The sequence below is a fragment of the Callithrix jacchus genome, chromosome 10 (assembly GCF_049354715.1).
Source record: "Callithrix jacchus isolate 240 chromosome 10, calJac240_pri, whole genome shotgun sequence".
In the NCBI taxonomy this organism is placed as follows: Eukaryota; Metazoa; Chordata; class Mammalia; order Primates; family Cebidae; genus Callithrix; species Callithrix jacchus.
This window is the reverse complement of record NC_133511.1, coordinates 72,744,006-72,765,693: the sequence shown is the minus strand read 5'-3', so window position 1 is coordinate 72,765,693 and position 21,688 is coordinate 72,744,006. Positions and strand designations below refer to the sequence as shown.

Genomic DNA, 21,688 nt, shown 5'->3' with positions numbered 1-21,688 from the left:
GCATCGGGAATACTCCTATTCCATTAAGGCCGGTGTGTCCTCGCCTCATCCCCGAGCGCCAAAGCTCCGGAGCGCACAGCCTTCCAGCGCAGGAATGACAGTGGCCAAAGGTCGGGAGGCGCCGGGATCTTTTGGCCAATCAGGGATCACGTTCACCTGCGCTCTTCCCGCCCCGCCCCCCCGTATCCATGGAAACACTGCAAGTGTCTACTCCAAGACCCTGGACTTCCGTTTCGGTCCAGCAGGACTGCGGCCATTGTTTGTGTGGACCGAGTGTTTTGGTCATCCCGGTCCACTCTCTCAGGTTCCGTTAAGTGACGTGAACTCTCGAGAGGACCGAGCCAGAAGCGGACAGGAGCAGGACGAGCTGTGTTTGAAGGAAGAGTGGCAGAAAATCGAGGGTCCGGGACTGAGAAGCGACTCCGGTTTTGAAATCCCGGAGACACCCGTGTAGGTGGGTACGTCACGGCTTCTCTCTCACGTTAAGACTGAATAAAGGCAAGGAGAGGAGGGCAGAAGTAGTTTGGACCCTGGGGTATGGGTGCCCGGCGTTCGGTTCTAGGGCAGAGTTCTGGCCGGGATCTGGATAAGCATTGGAGGCCGCGCGAGTCTTCGCTGCAGGAGCAGAGGTTCCGCAGATCTCTGGCCGAGACCCGGAGATCCCGCTCCTAGAGAACCGTTCGTGTGTCTGGTTCTCTGCCGTTTACACTTGAGCAGCCCGTGACGTGTTGGAGGAGCCCAAACCTGTCCTACTCTTGGGGCACGCATGAAACGTTTTTCATCTAGAGAGAGAGGGCTCTTAACTAATTGCTTATCATTTGCCCAGGAACCTACCTGTGATCAGCAAGGAATGACTGGGGTGACAAAGGCTCATGCCCCCATTTTACAGGTAAGGAAACTGAGGCCTTGGAGATTTAGAAGTTTGGTCCTCTTTAAAGTTCTACAAGTGCTTGATGGCAGAGTTGAGCTGATCAGGACCTGGGAGCCCCAGTTCTGGACCACTTCTCTAAGACTGCAGGTACCTCAAATCCAGTATTCCTGTTTAACAAGTAGGGAAAGACAATGGAATGATTTTCTACTTAAACTGAACAAAGTAAGAAAAATACCTTGAGAATAGATACTATTTAAGTGTGCTGGTGCTTTTCTGTTGTAGTAGTAGTAATAATAATAATCTTAGTAAATAAATGAGTTGTAGCCTTTGAAGTTTCTAGAGGGTCGGAAATAAATTCCAAGGTGCCAGTGTTCATAGCTCTCCTTTCTGGTCATTGAAAGGAAACAAGAATATTCATAGGCTTCCTTTTGACCTCTTGTTAGATTTGTGGGTCATAACCAGTTAGTATGTGGGGAATTTAATGAGTTTGAGAATTTATAGTCATACCCAGGTTTTCAATTCCCCGTTTCCTCCTCAGTTCAGCCATCTCAACACTCTACCCTTCCCCAGAAGAGGAGCACAAAGGAGGAAGGAATGTACACTGTTTTCCTCATAGTCTGATCCCAGGTAAGGATGATTGTGTTTTCTCATTTATAAAATGTCCCTGCATTCTCCATGGGTGGAGGAGGTAGGGGAAGCAGCATTGAGGATGGATGGACTGCACAGAAAATATTCCTCACTTGCCTGAGAAAATTTCGAGCATGCAGGCTTGACTTTGCCCCACCCAGTGTCTTTTCCCAACATTTACTCATTCATTCATTCAGTCACTCAAGTCTACTGTATAATTCATACTGTTGTTGGTGTTCAGAGATAAAGAAATATAAGAATGTCATGGCCAGGTGCAATGGCTCATTCATGCCTGTAATCTCAGCACTTCTGAGGCCAAGATGGGTGGATCACTTAGGTCATGAGTTTGAGACCAGCCTGGCCAACATGATGAAACCTTGTCTCAACTAAAAATACAAAAAACATTAGCTGGGCATGGTGGCACATGCCTGTAATCCTAGCTAATCAGGAGGCTGAGGCAGGAGAATTGCCTGAACGCAGGAGGCGGAGGTTGCGGTGAGCCAAGATCACGCCATTGCACTCCAGCCTGGGTAACAAGAGCGAAACTCCGTCTCAAAAAAAAAAAGAAATTAGCCAGGCATTGTGGCAGGCGCCTGTAATCCCTGCTACTCAGGAGGCTGAAGCAGGAGAATTGCTTGAACCCGGGAGGCTGAAGTTGCAGTGAGCCAAGATGGCACCACTGCACTCCAGCCTGGGCGACAGAGGGAGAATCCCTCTCAAAAAAAGAAAAAAAAAAGTCTTCACATTGGGGGGAATAAACTGTATGAGATTAGTAATAATATCTGAAGTTATCCACATTAAGCAGTGCTAGAATGAGTGGCACTTAAAACATAGCAAGAGGAAATCAGATTTGAACAATTATGAGTAGGAAAATACCATTCTAAACAAGAAAGCCATCATTTAGTTTCAGGTACAATTTGAGGGAACAAATAAGGAAACCAGGCTAGTGACAGGGAAGTGTAATATGAATGTATAAAGCCACATTGTGGAGGGCAATTAATGTTTAAACTTGTAATTTATTCTTATGCATCTCTTCACATGAACCATATTGACAGATAGCCATTGTTGACCTTTGGGTGTATTTACTTGTAGTCTTTTGTCTAATACTTATTGTATATACGTACTCACTAGTCTGTACAAATACTGATAGGTATGTATACATGTTCATACACATGTAGAAATATACACATATAGGTATATGCACCCATATACACACATGTATATATAGAGATTAGTATATATAAAGCATTAAATTAAAAAATTTGAGTCATGACAATTAGGCTCCATGAGGGCAGGAAATGTACCTGGTATATAGAACTGTACCATGCATATACTAAGCACTCAGTAAATATTTTCTGAATGTATGAATAGCTGTTATTTGTATAAATTTTTCACTTAACATATTATGAGCATTTTTCCAAGCATGTTTTGGTAGCATGAGTTTTATTGACTCCATACTGTTCCATTCTAGGTATATACTATGCTTTATTTAAGTTTGCTTCTTTTTTTTTTTTTGAGATGGAGTCTTGCTCTGTTGCCCAGGCTGGAATGCAGTGGCATGATCTCAGTTCATTACAACCTCAGCCTCGTGGGTTCAAGCAATTCTCCTGCCTCAGCCTCCTGAGTAGCTGGGACTACAGGCACACACTGCCACACCCGGCTGATTTTTTTGTATTTTTCGTAGGTATTTCACCATGTTGCCCAGGCTGGTCTCAAACTCCTGAGCTCAGGCAATCTGCCCACCTTAGCCTCCCATTAAGTTTGCTTTTATTGGGGAAAATTTAGTATTTCCCAATATTTTGTTGTTATCAATATAATAAATATTCTTATACATAATTTGTTAAGTATATGTCTTTTTATTTTCTCAAGATAAATTCTGAGAAATAGAAAAACAGAATCAAAGAATATAAGCATGTTTCAGGCTTTTGAAAAAACTCAAGTTGTCTTTTAGAAATGTTACATGAGCTTTAACTCCTACAACCATTTGATAAATAGTTCTATCTTACTGAGTCTTTACCAGCATTGAGTATTAATTTTTAAATTTTGCCTTGATTTGCATCCTTTTAATCCTTAGTAGGGTTGACTTTTTTACATATATTCATTGACTCTTTGTATTCCTTCTTTGATGAATCGCCTTTTTATATACATCACTGTTTTCCTACCAAATTTTTTGTTTCCATTCGATAGTAGATATTCTTGTATGTAAAACATATAAACCATTTGTCATATGCTGTAAATATTTCTCCTAGTTTATCATTTGCCTTTTACTTTAAGGACTTGTTTATATGTTTTAAATTTGCATGAAATGAAACCTTATTTCTTTTACTTATTTAGTTTTGTGCTTTGAAATCTGTTCATTTCCAAATGTAATACATAATTTCTTTTCATTTTCCTGTTTCTTAATTGTGTTAAGTATTTTAAAATCTTAATTTTTAAATCTATCAAGAATTTATTTTGATGTGAGAAATGACAGAATTTAAACCTTCTTTTTACTTACTATTTATTTAATTTTTCCACTAACATTTATCTTCTCTATTGACTGTGGTGCTACCTTTTCATATACAAAATTACACATACACATATGTATACAAAGATTATTTTTGAAGCTGTCCTCTTTTGTCAGCCGTTTTCTCAATTCTTATACTTGCATCAGAATGTTTTTATTGTTGTTCCTTTATGTGTGGTGCTTTTGATAGGCAATGAAGAAGACTGTAACCTTTCTTTTTCACTTGATGAAGATAAAAAGGAGAGAGGATGGAATAATATTATGATGATTGCCATTTTGGACCAAAAGATGTAAAAGGCACATGTAATAAGTTTTAGATAATAAACATATTAATCTTTCATTATGTTTAATCAATATAGCACATTGGTCATAGTATAGACTCTAATTCCACTATCTAAGCTTGTTGTATGTCTATCACTTCTTAATACCGTGAACTAGATTAAATTATTTAGCCAGTCTTTCATCTTTATAGTGGAGAAATAACAGCTACTATATAGGGCTGTTAAGAATGTTAAATAAGATCAGACATTTAAAATTAACTTGAACAGTGCTGGACATAAAGAACTCACAATTATTGCATTAAGTTAGCTATTTGAAACATAATGCATATCTGAAATAATTCTTTTTAGTCACTAAAACATAAGAATTGAAACAGAATCAAGCTTAATTTTTGGGGGGAGCAGATGTCATCATTTGTCACAACTTCATTAATTGAATAAGCCATCTTTCCCCCACACATTTGATGTAACCTTTGTCATGTGTAAAATGCACTGTTGTACTTGTGTCCATTTCTGGATTCGTAGCCATTTCCGTTGATCTTCTTTGCTCCCATGTCAAGCCATGTTATGAATTACAGAGTCCTTATTAAAATTTTAGTATGCCATTGAATTAGCTTCTCTTCAGTATTCCTCTTTCAAAATAATTTTCTTGGAAAAGCATTTGAAAATCAGTTTGTTACAGCTCCTCCACCCACACATCAAAATCAAGAGTAATATCCTGATTTAATCCCTTTGAAAAGAGATTAAGTTTAGTTAGAACAAAATTATCTTTATTTCTGCTAAGATTGAGCAGAGTCTTCTTGTTTTTTCAACCCTATTTTTTTTTAATTGTGAGACAGAGTTGTCTTGCTCTGATGCCCAGGCTGGAGTGTAGTGGCACAGTCTTGGCTCATTGTAACCTCCACTTCCCAGGTTCAAGTGATTCTTGTGCCTCGGTCTCCCGAGTAGCTGGGATTACAGGTGTGAGCCACCACGTCTGGCTAATTTTTTTTTTTTTTTTTGTTGAGACAGAGTTTTGCTCTTGTTACCCAGGCTGGAGTGTAATGGCACGATCTCGGCTCACTGCAACCGCCGCCTCCTGGGTTCAGGCAATTCTCCTGCCTCGGCCTCCTAAGTAGCTGGGATTACAGGCACGCGCCACCATGCCCAGCTAATTTTTTGTATTTTTAGTAGAGACGGGGTTTCACCATGTTGACCAGGATGGTCTCGATCTCTTGACCTTGTGATCCACCCGCCTCGGCCTCCCAAAGTGCTGGGATTACAGGTGTGAGCCACCGCGCCTGGCCAATTTTTGTATTTTTTTCTAGAAATAAGGTTTCACCATGTTGGCCAGGCTGGTCTCGAACTCAAGTTATTTGCCTACCTTGGCCTCCCAAAGTGCTAGGATTACAGGCATGAGCCACCATGTCTTACTCCAATCCTATTTTTAGCACTGAAAATTCTAAAACTATATATAGGTTCTAAGTATTTTTAGGAAATGTATTTTTAGGAATTTACATTCTTATTGCTATTGTAAATTTCATTTAAAAATAATTTATAATTATTACTTATATGTCTGAGCTTTTTCTATAGTCTTAGATTTTATGTAACTTGAACTTTATTGTGATGTATTTCATATAACCAAAAGAATATATGAAAACATATATATGTACAATTTAAAATATAATAATATGGATACCCACCATTGAAATCAGCATATACTTTTTTTTCTTTTTAAGACAGACTCTCATTTTCTCTCCCAGGCTGGAGTGCAGTAGTAGCACAATCTCAGTTCACTGCAACCTCCACCTCCCAGGTAATGTTTCTATTTTTTGTAGAGATGGGGTTTCACCATGTTGGCCAGGTTGGTCTCGAACTCCTAGCCTCAAGTGATCTGCCTGTTTTGGCCTCTCAGAGTGCTGGGATTGTAGGCATAAGCCACCATGCCCAGCTTAAATCAGCATAAACTTTTAAAAGCCGGCTGATGATTCCAGACTTTCTTTCCCACTCCTTTCCTAAAAGAGCAGCCATATCTTAAATGTTGTTATTCCTTAGTTTTTTTCCCCCTGTGCTTTTAACTACATACACATTTCTAAACAAAATTGTTTAGTTTTTCATATTTTTCAACACTATATAAATGGAATCACTATATATTCTTCCATGAATGGGGTCTTTTACATAATGTTAACTTTTACAATGCATCCATGTTGATTGATGTAGTTGTAGTTCATTTTCACAGCTGTGTACTATTTCATAGTATGAACAACTTACCTATTCTACTGTTGTTGGACATTTTGGATTGTTTTGGTTTTTTACTGTTTTTATTATGCTCTAATTGTTCTTATACAGATCTTTTGGTATACATGTATAATCTCTAGTTTATAATTCTAGTAGTAGGATTTCTGAGATCATGAATTCCCTTATAATTGTTAATAGTTTTCAGCTGATTTTCTTGGCTCTCTCAGATATGCAGTTATATCCTCTACAGATAATTTTGTCTAATTGTATTGTCATGTGTTTTCACTGTAGTACTTTAAAAATTGTGGAACTGCAGTATTCTTGTTAAGTTTCCAGTTTTAATTAGAATGACTTTAATGTTTTACCTTTGGGTTTAAGATAATGTGTGTGTGCCTTTTCCTTTGTTTTGTTTTTCATGCTTTCTATTTTTAAATGAAGGATGCATGTTGAATTTTAAGAAGTATACTTTTTGGCATCCATTGAAATAATCATATGGCTTTTCTTATTTGATGTTATTATAAAAGTTTAAAGTTAGTAGCTTTCCTAATTTGAACCTTCCTTTACTTTCTGGAGTAAACTACCACTTTACCATGCTATAATATGCTTTGGTATTACAATAGGTTAAATTTTCCAAAGATGGCCATACTTATCATTTATGCTATTTTCATGCTCTTCTTACAATATGACTGACACTGTTTCCACTGAAAGGTGGGGTCTTTGTCCTGCCCCTTTCAAATATAGCCATGGCTTGTGATTGCCTCATCAGTGGAGTACAGCAGAAGTGATAGGATGTGACCTCCAAGGCTACGTCATAAAAAGAATGCAGCTTTTGCTTGCCTTTCTTTCTTTTGGGAAACTTGCACCATGTTGACAGATGGTCCCCACCACTTGAAAGGACCACATGGAGAGAAACATATCTCTCATCAACATTTAGACCAGCCTGCCAGCCACGCGAGTTAGCCACCCTGGAATTGAATCCTTCTTCTTAGTCAAGCCTTTTGATAACTGCAGATCCAACAATGCAACAATCTTGTGAGAGATTCTAATTTTACTACTATAGTTTTGGTGATATGTCAGTATCTGGTAGTCTTCCTGTTTGGTTTACTTGTCTTGACCAACTTATTTCCTTCCTTGTCAGTTTTAAGGAAAAGAAGTCTATTGTGTTCCTCAAAATAGCCATCTGGAAATTTGACTGGAATGTATTGAATTTAAGTTACTCCATCCAAGAGCATGGAAGCATGCTTCTCCTTTATTTAGATAATCTTTCTTCTTTATTGGAATTTAGCAGCTTTCTTCAAAGAATTCTTTGTATTCTTGGTTAAGTTTTTTTTTCTGGTGTGAATGGTATCTTACTTTCTAGTAGTTGATAACTAAATCAGTTAAGCTATTTCTTTATTGCATCTGGTTTTTTTGGTTTGTTTGTTTTGCTGAACTCTCTTAACTTATAGTTTATTGTATACTCTTGGTTTGTCTAGGTAGATGGCTGTAACTATGCAAATAAGGACATTGTATATTTTTGCTTCTAATCCTTATATCTTTTAATTCTTTTTCTTATAGTATTTCCCAGAATCTCTAATGCTGTGTTGAAAGCAGCAGTGATGATGGTCATTCTTGTTACCAGTGTAAAGGGAATATATGAAGTTTCTCCATTAAGCTTAAAGTTCTTTATATTTAACCTTTGCGACTTTAGGGAGTTTATGTTTTTCCTCTAGTTTGCTAAAAATGTTTTTAAGACAAAATATGGATGTTGAACTTCCTGAACTTTATAATCACATGATTTTTCTGCATCAGTTGAGATTATCATGGATTTCTTCTGTAGTCTATTGATATAGTGAATTATGTTAATAGGTTTTTCTCATGTTGAACAATCCCTGCATTCCTATAATAAACTGCCTGATCATGATGCATATATTCAATATATTACTGAATTTAATTAGCTAATATTTTATTTAGGATTTTTGAATATTTACAAAATTTACAAATTAGCCTGTAATTTAATTTTATTTATATTGTTCTTATCTGGTCTTGGAATCCAAGATTATACTAGCTACATAAAATAAGTTGGCAATTTTCACTCTCTACTTTTGAAAACAATGTATTAATAGTAATTAACTTAATTACATGTTTGATAGAACTCAACTATAAAACTGTTAGAACCTTGGGATTAGGGAGAGAGAGGAAGAGTGTGGCTACCATTTTAATTTAGTACTTACTAGTCTGTATTTTTTAGTCTTTCATATTTTTGCCATATTTTCTTCTTTGTACTTTACTGGGAATTGGTCCCTTTATTTAGGTACATATTTATGTACATTTGCCTATAGTTCATAAATATCCTTATATATAGTTCACAACACCTTTGCATCATTGAAAAATCTATGTCTGAAATTATTTCCCCATTTTGTGCTGTAGTTTTTTCATAACTGTCTTTTTAAAAATATTACTTTCATTGATCTGACATTAAATTTTTAAGAACATCTTTTGGCTTTATGCATTTTCTCAATCATTTGTTTCTTATATCTTTCACTTCCACTTCACTCTTCTTTTTTGAAGTTTGCTATTTTTTTAAATGGGAAATAGTTTCTCTTTTTCACATTCCTGAGTTGAATGCTTTATTTCTACACATTTTTTTTTAACTTTTAGTATTAGGGGCATCTATGCAGGTTTGTTATATAGATAAATTGTGAGTCATGAGTGTTTGGCATTCAAATTATTGTGTCAGCCAAATAAAGCATAGTACCAGATAGGTTGTTTTTTGATCCTCTTTCTCCTCTCTTTATCTACCTTTGAGTAGGCCCTAATGTCTGTTGCTCCCTTCTTTGCATCCATGTGTTCTCAATATTTAGCTCCAACATATAAGTGAGAACATGCAGTGTTTGGTTTTCTGTTTCTGCATGAGTTCACTTAGGATAATGGCCTGCAGCTCCATCCATGTTGCTGCAAAGGACATAATTCTGTTCTTTTTTAATGCTTGTGTAGTATTCCACGGTATATGTGTACCACATTTTCTTTTTCTAGTCTATTGTTAATGGGTATTTAGGTTGATTCCATGTCTTTGCTATTATGAATAGTGCTGTAATGAACATATGCATACTCATTGTCTTTATGGTAGAACAATTTATATTCCTTTGGGCATATACCCAGTAATGGAATTGCTAGGTATGGTAATTCTGTTTTGAGTTCTTTGAGAAATCGCCACACCTCTTTCCACAATGGGAAATAATTTACATTCCCACGAGTAGCAGATTTAAGTATTCCCTTTTCTCTGCTACCTTGTCAGCATCTTATTTTTTGAATTTTTAATAATACCCATCTGACTAGTATGAGATGGTATCTCACTATGGTTTTGATTTGCCTCTATCTGATGATTAGTGATGTTGAGCATTTTTTCATATGCTTGTTGACTGTGTGTATGTCTTCTTTTGGAAAGTGTTTGTGTATGTCCTTTGCCTACTTTTTAATGGGGCTGTTTTTTGCTTAATTTGTTTAAATTCCTTATCAATTCTGGACATTAGATCTTCATCAGATGCATAGTTTGCAGATATTTTCTCCCATTCTGTAGGTTGTCTATTTACTCTCTTAGTTTCTTTTGCTGTGTAGAAGCTCTTTAGTTTAATTAGATCCCATTTGTCAATTTTTGTTTTTGTTGCAATTGCTTTTGGTGTCTTCGTTATGAAATCTTTGCCAAGTCCTATGTCCAGAATGGTATTCCCTAGATTATCTTCCAGGATTTTTATAGTTTTAGGTTTTCATGGAAGTCTTTAAATCATGTTGAATTGATTTTTATGTACATAATAAAGGGGTCTAGTTTCGGTTTTCTGCATATGGCTAGCCAGTTATCCCAGCTCCGTTTATTGAATAGGAGTCCTTTCCCCATTGCTTGTTTTTGTCAACTTTGTTGAAGATCAGATGGTGGTAGGTGTCAGGCATTTTTTTTTCTGGGCTCTCTATTCTGTTCCATTGGTGTATGTGTCTGTTTTCAGATCAGGACCCTGCTGTTTTGATTACTGTAGCTTTTGAAGTCAGGTAACATGATGCCTCCAACTTTGTTCTTTTTGTGTAGGATTGCCTGGCTATTTGAGCTACTTTTTGGTTTTATATGAATTTTAAAATAGTTTTTTTTTTCTAATTCAGTGAAGAATGTCATTGGTAGTTTGATAGAAGTAACATTAAATCTGTATATTGCTTCAGTATGGCCATTTTGATGACGTTGATTCTTTCTATCCCATGAGCAGGGAGTGTTTTTCCATTTGCATATGTCATCTCTGATTTCTTTGAGCAGTGCTTTGTAATCCTTGTTGTAGGAATCTTTCACCTCCCTGGCCAGCAGTATGCCTAGGTATTTTATTCTTTTTTGTGGCTATTGTAAATTGGATCACATTCTTGATTTGGCTTTCAACTTGGATGTTGTTGGTATATAGAAATGCTACTGATTTTTATACATTGGTTTTGTATCCTGAAATGTTCCTGAAGTCATTAATTAGCTGAAGGAGCTTTTGGGCAGCAACTCTGGGATTTTCTAGGTATGGAATCATATCATCTACAAACAGAGATAATTTGATTTCCCATCTTTTTATTTGGATGGGAATAAAATTTTATTTCTTTGTGTTGCCTGATTGCTCTGGCTAGGACTTCCAGTACTCAGTACTGTGCTGAATAGGAGTGATGAGACTGGGCATTTTTGTCTTTTTCTGGTTCTCAAGGTGAATACTTTCACTTAGTCAGTTTAATGTTAGTCTAGCTGGGTTTTTTAGTGTTTTTTTTTTTTTTTCTTTTTTAGACAGTGTCTTGCTCTGTCTTGCAGGCTGGAGTGCAGTGGTACAATCACAGTGCACTGTAGCCTTGACCTCCCAGGCTCAATGGATCCCTGCACCTCAACCACCTGATTAGCTGTGACTACAGGTTTGTGCCACCATGCCTGGCTAATTTTTATATTTTTTGTAGAGATGGGATTTCTCCATGTTGCCCAGGCTAGTCTCAAACTTCTGGGCTCAAGCAATCCGCCCACTTTGGCCTCCCAAAGTGCTGGGATTACAGGTGGGTGCCACTTTGCCCAGTTGCTCTAGCCATTTTTGTTTCCTTCAAGTATTTCATTTGGATCTTGCAAATAGTTTTGTGTAATTATTGTCATTATTATGTTTAGATTTTTAAGAAAAAACAATTAAGAATTGTTATATTTTCCTTTTAAATCCATAGGTTACTTAATAATATGTTACTTGGGTTTCAGAAGCTCAGACTTTTAAAATGCTATTGTTAATATTTTCAAATATTATTACATTGTAACTAGAGAACGTATTCTGTATTAAGTTGATGCTTTAGAATTTATCTTGATTTCTTTTATGGGCTAATACATGGTCTATCTTATAATACTACTATGTATTCATGAAAATAATATGTATTTTGATGGTGTAGAGTTCAACACAGATAAAATAACTGAAGCTTATTATTTGTAGTAGTCTTCGTATTATTGGGGTTTTTTTGTTTGCTTGATCTATAATTTTTTGAGAAATTTATTTTGGATATTTTTTCTTACTGTTCATATGAAAAATGTTTTTGTTCCTTATAGTATTTTTGCCATAAATTTTCCTCATCTGAAATTAAGTTTGCTATTTGAGCTTTCTTTTGATTCATATTTTGTGTCATGTCTTTTTCTATCCTTGCATTTTTAAATATTTTTCTTTTTAGTGTATCTCTTCTAAACCACATGTTAAATCTTATTTTTTAATCTTTGAGTCTCTTTTAATTTGTGAGATTAAATTATTTAAATTTATTATAACAACTGTTATATTATTTTTTCCATCTTTTTTATTTTCTGTTTTCCTTTAGAGCAAGCTGTCTTCTGTTTTTGTTTTTTTGGTTTTTTTTGAGACAGAGCCTCACTCTGTCGCCAGGCGCCAGGCTGGAGTGCAGTGGCACAATCTCGGCTCACTGCAACCTCCACCTCCCAGGTTCAAACAATTCTCCTGCCTCTGCCTCCCAAGTAGCTGGGACTACAGGCACATGCCACCATACCCAGCTAATTTTCTTTTGTATTTTTAGTAGAGATGGGGTTTCACCATGTTGGCCAGGATGGTCTGGATCTCTTGACCTTGTGATCTGCCCGCCTCAGACTCCCAAAGTGCCGAGATTACAGGCTTGAGCCACTGTGCCTGGCCTGTTTTTGTTTTTTATAGATTCCATTTTGGTTCTTATGATGGCTGTGCTTAACTTAAAACCCACATTGACTTTTATTTACCCCTACTGACTTTTTAAATGTATCAATATCTAGGTCATATTTTTGATAAGACATGGACTTTAGCACACCCTTATGTCCTTTTCTTTCTCCCTTCATGTTTGTATTGTCAAGAATTGTAGTTTAGATATATATAGGAATTAATATACTTTCTATGTCTCTTTTTCTCTTTGCTCCTATTTTTTTGTTTTGTTTTATAATAAAAATAAACTTTATCAAGGTACTTGATCACCTTTCTTGTCATATCTCATGCAGCCTTTCCTGGATTTGTTTATCTTCTTAATTGACTTGTTAGAAAAATAGAGAGGTAAGTGTATATATTTTAAATATAATTAGGTTATTTATTAAAATAATAGAAACTGTGTGAAATTGAAATCAACATAGATGAAAACGTGGAGATGAGAAGAAATCAAAGCATAAAACTATCAGTCTAAGAGACAGGAAAGGAAGAATTTAAAAAAATCATATGTTAGAAATAAGTCTATATTAGTAATCACAATAAATGAACATGAATAAGAAAACTGAGTCATACTGATTGGATGAAAAGCAGAAATCTTGCTCTATGCTCTTTATAAGAGACCTATTTAACGTCACAATAAAAGGTCAGTCATGTTAAATAATGGTAAAGATCCATCAAGGAGATGTATTAATCATGAACTAATATGTAGCTAAGAATGCGTTTCAAATTGTATACAGCAAAATCTGACAATAACAAGAAGGAATCAAACTCCAGATGTATAGAGCATAATTTTAACTGACCTTTCTTGAAAAAGACCTTAAAGAAAACTAATAATTGGAGAGAGCTATGAGAAGACAAAAGAGATACCAAGTTTATATAATATTGTTGGGTGGTTACTTATATACCAAAAGAGGAATGGAAAATTAGCAAACTCCCGGGAGAAACAGAACATCCTCATTGGTAAAGGAAATGCAACAAGAATGAACCTGGACGTTGGTTGTGTCAGAAAACAAGGAAGCTCTCAAATGCTAAAAAAGGTCATATTACACACCCAGGAGCCAACCTGAAGGGATTCCTGCTAGTCTAAGATGAGAGAATCTTGCACATCTAAAAGAAAAATGACTGCAATTTAATTGCAACCCATCCAGTATGTAAGAATCAATGAGCTTATGAAAAGACTGAAAGGCAATACAGATCTCATTGTTCATAGTTGATGATTGCTTTGTCCCATCTCATACTCTGAAAATTGATTTTTAAAAGAGAGTAAGTTGAGAGATAAACATTTTATCTTGTCCTTTTCTTTAGGACTACATTTCGGGGTAACCAGAATATTTGTAATGGCAGGTTTTTTATTATGTAAGAATTATAGCATATATATGCACAAGGAAGGGTAGAATTATAGAATTAGACAACCAATTTATAAAACCTAATGAAATCACAAATCTAGGAAATGATCATCATTTACTGTTAAAACTTTTAGTTAAAGGTTTCAGAGAATGTTAGAATGGAAGGAATGGGCTGACAGCACCTGATTCCATTGTTCAGTTTAGCTAACTGAAATGTACTACAGGAAGTACACAGGCAGGCATCCTTTTTCGAAAACTGTAGTTAAGTCTCTGGGATAAAAGAACCAGCTAACAGTGGCCAGGCGCAGTGGCTCACACCTGTAATCCCAGCACTTTGGGAGGCCAAGGCAGGTGAAGCACTAGGTCAGGAGTTTGAGACCAGCCTGGCCAACATGTTGAAACCCCATCTCAACTAAAAATACAAAAAATTAGCTAGGCATGGTGACGGATACCTGTAATCCCAGCTACTCGGGAGGCTGAGGCAGGGGAATTGTTGAACCCGGGAGGCAGAGGTTGCAGTGAGCTGAGATCTAGCCACTGTACTCCAGCCCGGGCAACAGTGTGAGACTCGGTCTCGAAAAAAAAAAAACAAAAAAAGAACCAGCTAAGAGGAAGTGAATAAAGAACTTAAACACCACAAGAAAACAATTAACCATATCACTTTTAACCCTTCATAATTCATTAGTTTGGAGTATATCTCTTATAAGTAGTATGCCACTTTATTTTAAAACTCAATTTTAGTATCCTTTTTTCTATCAATAGGTTTACTTGTCATTTTAGTTTATTGTTTATATAATTCTTTACTTTTTTCTGTTTAGATTTATTGTACTTACTAATTTTGAATATAGGTATCTTGCTTTTATTCCATTGGGGGAAAATATTTGTAACATATTTTTAAAAGTATTTTCAAGGGACATTTTGTAGCATTTTTTAGTAAACTGAAATACAGATGCCTGACAATTTCACTTCTAGAAATTTATCATATAGAAATATATCTATCATATTGAAATATTTTATCAAATTGATATATTTATCACATAGAAATACTACAATAGAAATAATGATATATTTAAGAGAATTATTTGGCTATATGTTATAGCCAAGAAACTGCAAACAATCTTAACATCCATTAGTATGGGAACAGTCAAGTCTTGGACATCAGTAAAGTGAAATGCTCTGTAACTTTTACAACTAACATATTAGGTATCTATTATTGTATAACAAATTATTCAATACTTAAAACAGCAAACATTATCTCACCCAGTTTCTGAGGCTGAGAAATCTGGAAGAAGAGTAGCTGTCTCAAGGTCTCTCATGAAGTTACAGTGAAGCTGTCAGCAGGGATTGCAGTCATCTAAAGGCTGCACTGGGGTTGGATGATCCACTGCTAAGACAGTTTACTCACATGGCTGTTGGCAAGATGTCTCATTTCTGAATGGAAGCAGAAGGTCCCAATTCCTCGCCACAAGGCTAAGATTTTCTCATGACATGGCATATAGCTTTTCCCAGAGCTAGTGATCCAAGAGGGAGAGCAAGAAAGAACCTGCAGTGACTCTTAAGACCTAGCCTCCAAAGTTGCACAACACTACTTTCTTTTCGACCTTATTTCCTATTCATCAGAAGTGACTCACTAAGTTCAGCCCATATTCAAGGGGTGGGGAATTAGGCTTCACTTCTTGAATGGAAAGGATCAAATAATTTGTAGGCATATTTTTAAATTACCACAAATAAGATAGGTCTACCTGTACTGAACTGGAAAGTTGTACACCATATATTAAATGATTTAAAAAAATAAAATAAAATTGTAGAATTATCATGTCTTTGTTAAGGAAAAAATCAGTGAACTATGAATGTGTGCATACATGGAAGAAGGTTAAAAAGAACACAGTGAAAACTGGTTATAGTGGTTATATCTTAAATTATTTGGAAGAGGGTAGGCTTTTAATTTTTACTTACCTTCAGTATTTTAAACATTTATGAACTTATTTTCAGTAAAAGAAATTATGTTTTTTAAATGCTCAAATTTTTTTAAAAAAAACAAATCCAATAACTACAGATTGAGTTTATTTTTATTGTATTTTTTATTAAATTAGAGATCAGTGAGTCCATTTATTTTCCAGAAAGATACCAATGTTCAGTTTTCAGTCCTGTAGTTTGGGTTTTTGAGCATCCCAAATTTCTTTATTTATATATTTAAAATGGATTCATTATATTTTAAATGTATTAAATTTATTTTATAAACATTGAAAATAGACCACTAGATATTTAAATATGTAGTTCTGAATTTTCTCATTCTTGAGTTATTTGTGGTTAATGTTTTATTGATTAGACATGCATTTTCATATAGTTTATTTAGATAATAAACTACATGTTTATTTTTAGTTTGGTGGTATATTTTTCATCCTTGAATATTTCAGTGCCTCTTTCTGTTGCCCTTCTTCATTAACACATTATGACAGTATATGGAAATCTTAACTGACAACCCTTCATTAAACATTTTTAATTTATCTCACTTTTACTTAATAGGTAGGCCTAGATTTAAAAACCTCTATGATGTAACTACATAACCTTGTACAAGTAACTTTGTCTTGCTAAATGTTAGTTTGCTTATTCATTTAATGAATAATAATACCTTATTGGATTGTTCTGAGAGGAAATGAGATAACATAGCCCTATTCATGTAATAAACATTCACTAAGATTTAGCTGCTGCTATGATGGTGCTGCTGCTGATGATAGTATTTGTGTTTCCTTCCTTTTTATTGTAAACTCCTTAAAGTATCTGTATCCTTTATTCTTAGTAGGTACTCTATATTTTAAATTGAAATTGAGAACTGAGAATGTGTGATCAAAGAAATAAAATGAAAAATTTTAAAAGAAATAAAATGGTTTTGTCACATAACCAATTTATGATTTGTTCTTTCCACTAAAAGAAATACTTAGGCAGTTTTAATACATATATTTATCTCTTCTTCATTCTGAAATGCATAATTATAGTAGAAAGCTACCTACAACATGGGATTTCTGTGAGGAGTAACTGAAATATAAGTAAAAAACTTAGTAGTTAGTAGACAAGTGCTAAATAGGTGTTTCTTTTGATAGTGATAATGTTTGATGAGTGGGTTTATTAGTTAGCTATTTCACTGCTATTGTTATACTTCTCCTTACCTTTCTTGGTTTTCTTCTTTATTTCTTTTTTCTATTTGGCTTGCCACTTACATTATCTGCTAAATGTCTTTATCTTCATTCAACTTCTTACTTAGATTTTCTTCTTCCTAGAAAGCCTGATCTTTGGCCAGATGGCAGTAACATTTGAAGATGTGACTATTATTTTTACTCAGGAAGAGTGGAAATTTCTGGATTCTTCTCAAAAAAGGCTCTACAGGGAAGTCATGTGGGAGAACTACACAAATGTCATGTCAGTAGGTAAAGTTTTCCCGTTTCATAGGGAATAGTCAGAGTTTCTTCTTGGAACAGTTTTGTTGAGTATTTTGTTTTGTATTGTTTTTTATCTGGGTGTTATATTGAGGTGTTGTAAGAGATATTCTCAAAAATATTTCTTAAATCAGGTTACAAATAGAAGATAAAGCAAGACAGATTCCAGGACACCTAGGTTGTATCATTAATAGGTACTTGTGATTATTAGTTTTAGTTATTTTCTGCATTACCCCTAAAGCTCATATCTCCATACATAGTCAGTTTTGTGTTGTCCTAAATGTTCTCTCTCTTCACACTATTTTTATAAGTTAGCTTTTGTTGTATAACATACTATGCCAGACTTAGTGGCTTAAAAACAAACTTTATTATTTTTTATGATTCTTATTGGCTGGATGGATCTTTTATCATGGAGATATTTCGTTGTGGCTGAATGGTCTAAGATTAAGCTGGCTGGCCTGAGTCACATGTGGTGCAGTTGGCTCAGTATCAGTGGAGGTAGTGAGAATGTGTTGGCCATGTATCTCTCTTCAAGCAAGCCAACCCAAAGACACTTACATGGTGGTGGTCACAGGATTTTCAAAAGCATCAAGAGAGAGGGCAAGGAGTCTCTCAAGTCTCTGCTTGTGTTACTTTTGTTATTTTCTCACTTACCAAAGCAAATTGTGTAGCCAAACAGAGAGTATGGAAGAACACCAATGGTGTAGGCAAAGTAGCAAGTTAATGTCATTTTTTCTCAATCTGCCACACTATTCTAGAACAGAAAAATAGGAACAATATATTTTGTTTCTTATAATAATATCCAAAATAATCTAATTAAATCTTAGCCTTTAAGACTATTTCCATGAAGCAGGTGGCATTATTCTCATTTCTAACAGTGCCTGGGTAAATAGCAGTTAAATATTTCTAACACAGTGGCTGCTCAAGATATACTTGTTGAATGAATAAATAAGTGAATGAATGAATACATACATGAATGGACAAAAAAATGAATTTCAAACCCAGATGGAGCGGCCAAAGTCATAACCCTTCTTTTCTACTCCCACCCACACATCCTATTATTTAGAGGCCATTGATTTAGAGAGTTGAACATTTTTCAACACAACTTTTATCTCACCATGGGATTATCTTTTTCTTCTAGGAAACTGGAATGAGAGCTACAAATCCCAAGAAGAAAAATTCAGATATTTAGAATATGAAAATTTTTCCTGCTGCCAAGGCTGGTGGAATGCTGGCACTCAGATATATGAGATTCAGAACTATGGGGAAACTGTTCAAGGGGAAGATTCCAAAGACCTAAAACAGCAAAGTTTTTCCCAGTGTCAGGAATGGTTAATATTCTCTACACAAGTACCAGGGTATGGGAACTATGAACTAACTTTTGAAAGCAAAAGTCACAGGAACTTAAAATATAAAAACTTTATACCTTGGCAGTCCTTAGAAACAAAAACCATTCAAGACTGTGGTAGAGAAGTCTACATGAGTGGTTCACATGGTTTTCAAGGGGGCAGATATCGTCTTGGTATATCCAGGAAAAACCTGTCCACGGAAAAAGAACAGAAGCTCATAGTTCAGCATTCTTATATCCCAATGGAGGAAGCCCTTCCACAGTACATTGGGGTGATATGTCAAAAAGACCTGCTGAAAGATTCGATGGAAGAGAAATACTCTGGATGTAATAAATGTAAAGAAATTTATTATTGGAACTCACAGTGTGTTTTTCACCAGAGAAATCAACCTGGAGAAAACCTCTATCAATGTTCCATCAGTAAAGCATGCTTCTCTCAGAGATCAGACTTGTGTAGACATCCAAGATTCTACATAGGTAAGAAGCTGTATGGATGTGATGAAGTCGACAGTAACTTTCATCTGAACTCAGGAGTTCACTTTCATCAGAGAGTTCACATAGGGGAGGCACCTTATAGCTGTAATGCATGTGGTAAGAGCTTCAGCCAGATCTCTAGTCTTCACAATCATCAAAGAGTCCACACAGAAGAGAAACTCTATAAAATTAAGTGTGATAAAGACCTCAGTAGAAATTCATTACTTCACATTCACCAGAGACTTCACATGGGAGAGAAGCCTTTTAAGTGCAATCAGTGTAGCAAGAGTTTTAGTCGGAGTTCAGTACTTCATGTTCATCAGAGAGTCCACACAGGAGAAAAACCATATAAGTGTAATGAGTGTGGTAAGGGCTTCAGCCAGAGCTCTAATCTTCGAATTCATCAGTTAGTACACACAGGAGAGAAGTCTTATAAATGTGAAGACTGTGGTAAGAGCTTTACCCAACGCTCAAATCTTCAAATTCATCAGAGAGTGCATACAGGAGAGAAACCTTATAAATGTGATGACTGTGGAAAGGACTTCAGTCACAGCTCAGATCTTCGCATTCATCAGAGAGTCCATACAGGGGAGAAACCCTATGCTTGTCCTGAATGTGGGAAGGGCTTCAGTAAGAGTTCAAAGCTTCACACTCATCAAAGAGTACATACTGGAGAGAAACCCTATAAATGTGAAGAGTGTGGCAAGGGATTCAGTCAGCGTTCACATCTTCTCATTCATCAGAGAGTCCATACAGGAGAAAAGCCCTATAAATGTGATGACTGTGGAAAGGGTTTTAGTCACAGTTCTAATCTTCACATTCATCAGAGAGTCCATACAGGAGAGAAGCCTTATCAATGTGCTAAGTGTGGTAAAGGTTTTAGTCATAGTTCAGCTCTTCGAATTCATCAAAGAGTCCACACAGGAGAGAAACCTTATAAATGCCATGAATATTATAAGGGATTTGATCATAATTCACATCTTCTTAATAATCATAGAAGAGAAAACTTATAAATGTTGTTCATTTAGTTAACAGCTTTAATCAAAGTTTACGCAACCTTTAAACTCTATAAATGCTGCTGGTAAGGAAATCCTATAAATAACACAAGTAATATCAAGCAAGATTTTTCATATCCCATATCTCCCACTAAGAATTATTTCCTTCAAAAAGAGATCCTTAGAAAAATCCCTATATATTTAAAATTACAGTATATTTTTCTTTACCTACTATAAATATAATATGCAATCATAAAATATATTAAACATTTAAGGAGAAAACTTCATCCTGTTTCACTCTAGTCTTTTTTTCTGTGCATTTTAATGTGCATGAAATTATATTGTGTGTTCAACTTTGTATTTTCACTGACTTCAAAACATTTACTTAAATTTTGGTTTGAATTGAAACTGTCCATCTGTTAAACAGCATCCCTTAACTACCCTAAAAAATCTCTAGGAAGTCACAGAAAAGATGAAAACACACAAAACTTAAAACTCAGTTTTGACCAATAGAATTCAATTGTTTATGGACAAAATCCACCTAATGAAAGATAGGAAAGCATTATATAACTTTGTATCTGAGATAGTGTAGCTGTGAGTTGTTATCTCTGTCAACCAGAAAACCCAGCGACCACCCTTCCGTTGCAGGGGTGCTGAACTTTGAGGTAAACACAATGCACTCATATCCCTTCCCTTTCATGGTTTTCCATGCTTGTTCACAGGTTCATAATTCAAATAAGAAGTACAGAATTTAGTTTATCTAAAGTGTGAAGGGTTTGGACAGAAGTACTAGAAATGTAAGATGCTCCATTGGTTCAGAATTAGAGATCCAAGCAATATAATTTTATTTAATCTCAGTAAACTGAGTGGTAATAGAGAACTATCTGCTAGGATAGCATTGAACTCAGAATTCTGTATAACAACGTACCCTGAAGCTAATTATGTAAGAAGAGAGTTTGGCCATTATAAAAATGGAATAGATTTAATAGGAATACACAGTCCTAATTATTGATATACAAATATGCTTAGGTAGTACTTCCCAAGAGAAAACAAAAGCAAGGGACCTGCTTAGGAAAATAAGAGGGAATTGCAATGCCAAAGAAAAGAATATCATCCTAAAGACTTCGAAACTTATTGCCCTGAAAATTAGCTACTGCAGGCTCCAGAGGAAATTTCTAAATTGTTGGTATCCTCAGTGGCATAACAGAGAACCTCAATTCAATAAAGCTAGAGTAGAAATGTACAAGTAGGGGAGAGTCTCTAAAGTAAAAAGAGAAATAGGTACAACAAAGAAGGACTTCAGGGAACTCTGAAATGCTATATCAAAATAAAAGGCAATAAGTAAAAACATTGCAGAATATAAAATAATTGATAGTTAATGGGTAAACTTGATCTGATCTTAAA

The 21,688-nt window shown here is 35.4% G+C and overlaps 2 protein-coding genes across 23 annotated transcripts in view; one reads left to right on the top strand and one right to left on the bottom strand.

Annotated features, from left to right (window-relative positions):
* The window catches only part of NLRP14 (NLR family pyrin domain containing 14), a 128,002-nt gene that overhangs the window by 57,593 nt on the left and 48,721 nt on the right, over window positions 1–21,688 (bottom strand). The window lies entirely within an intron of this gene.
* ZNF214 (zinc finger protein 214) lies at window positions 223–20,571 on the top strand. Of its 22 annotated transcripts, none has more exons than XM_054242011.2 (7): window positions 223–454; window positions 890–1,018; window positions 1,410–1,498; window positions 11,441–11,533; window positions 12,984–13,035; window positions 17,316–17,458; window positions 18,609–20,571. In XM_054242011.2, the coding sequence occupies exons 6-7, from the start codon at window positions 17,332–17,334 to the stop codon at window positions 20,300–20,302; spliced, it is 1,821 nt and encodes a 606-aa protein (XP_054097986.2). In that variant the 5' UTR covers window positions 223–454; window positions 890–1,018; window positions 1,410–1,498; window positions 11,441–11,533; window positions 12,984–13,035; window positions 17,316–17,331; the 3' UTR covers window positions 20,303–20,571. The 22 variants fall into 22 exon arrangements, with proteins under 22 accessions (XP_054097986.2, XP_054097983.2, XP_035121573.3 ...); XM_054242008.2 differs by having other exon boundaries at window positions 17,312–17,458; XM_035265682.3 differs by lacking the exon at window positions 11,441–11,533 and adding an exon at window positions 11,301–11,398.

Bases quoted from the DNA above. Each gene is read 5' to 3' on its own strand.
- ZNF214 (XM_009007602.6), top strand. The intron at 1,499-17,311 runs GTAAGGATGATT...TCTTCTTCCTAG, and splicing joins TCCTCATAGTCTGATCCCAG to AAAGCCTGATCTTTGGCCAG. The intron at 17,459-18,608 runs GTAAAGTTTTCC...TTTTTCTTCTAG, and splicing joins CACAAATGTCATGTCAGTAG to GAAACTGGAATGAGAGCTAC.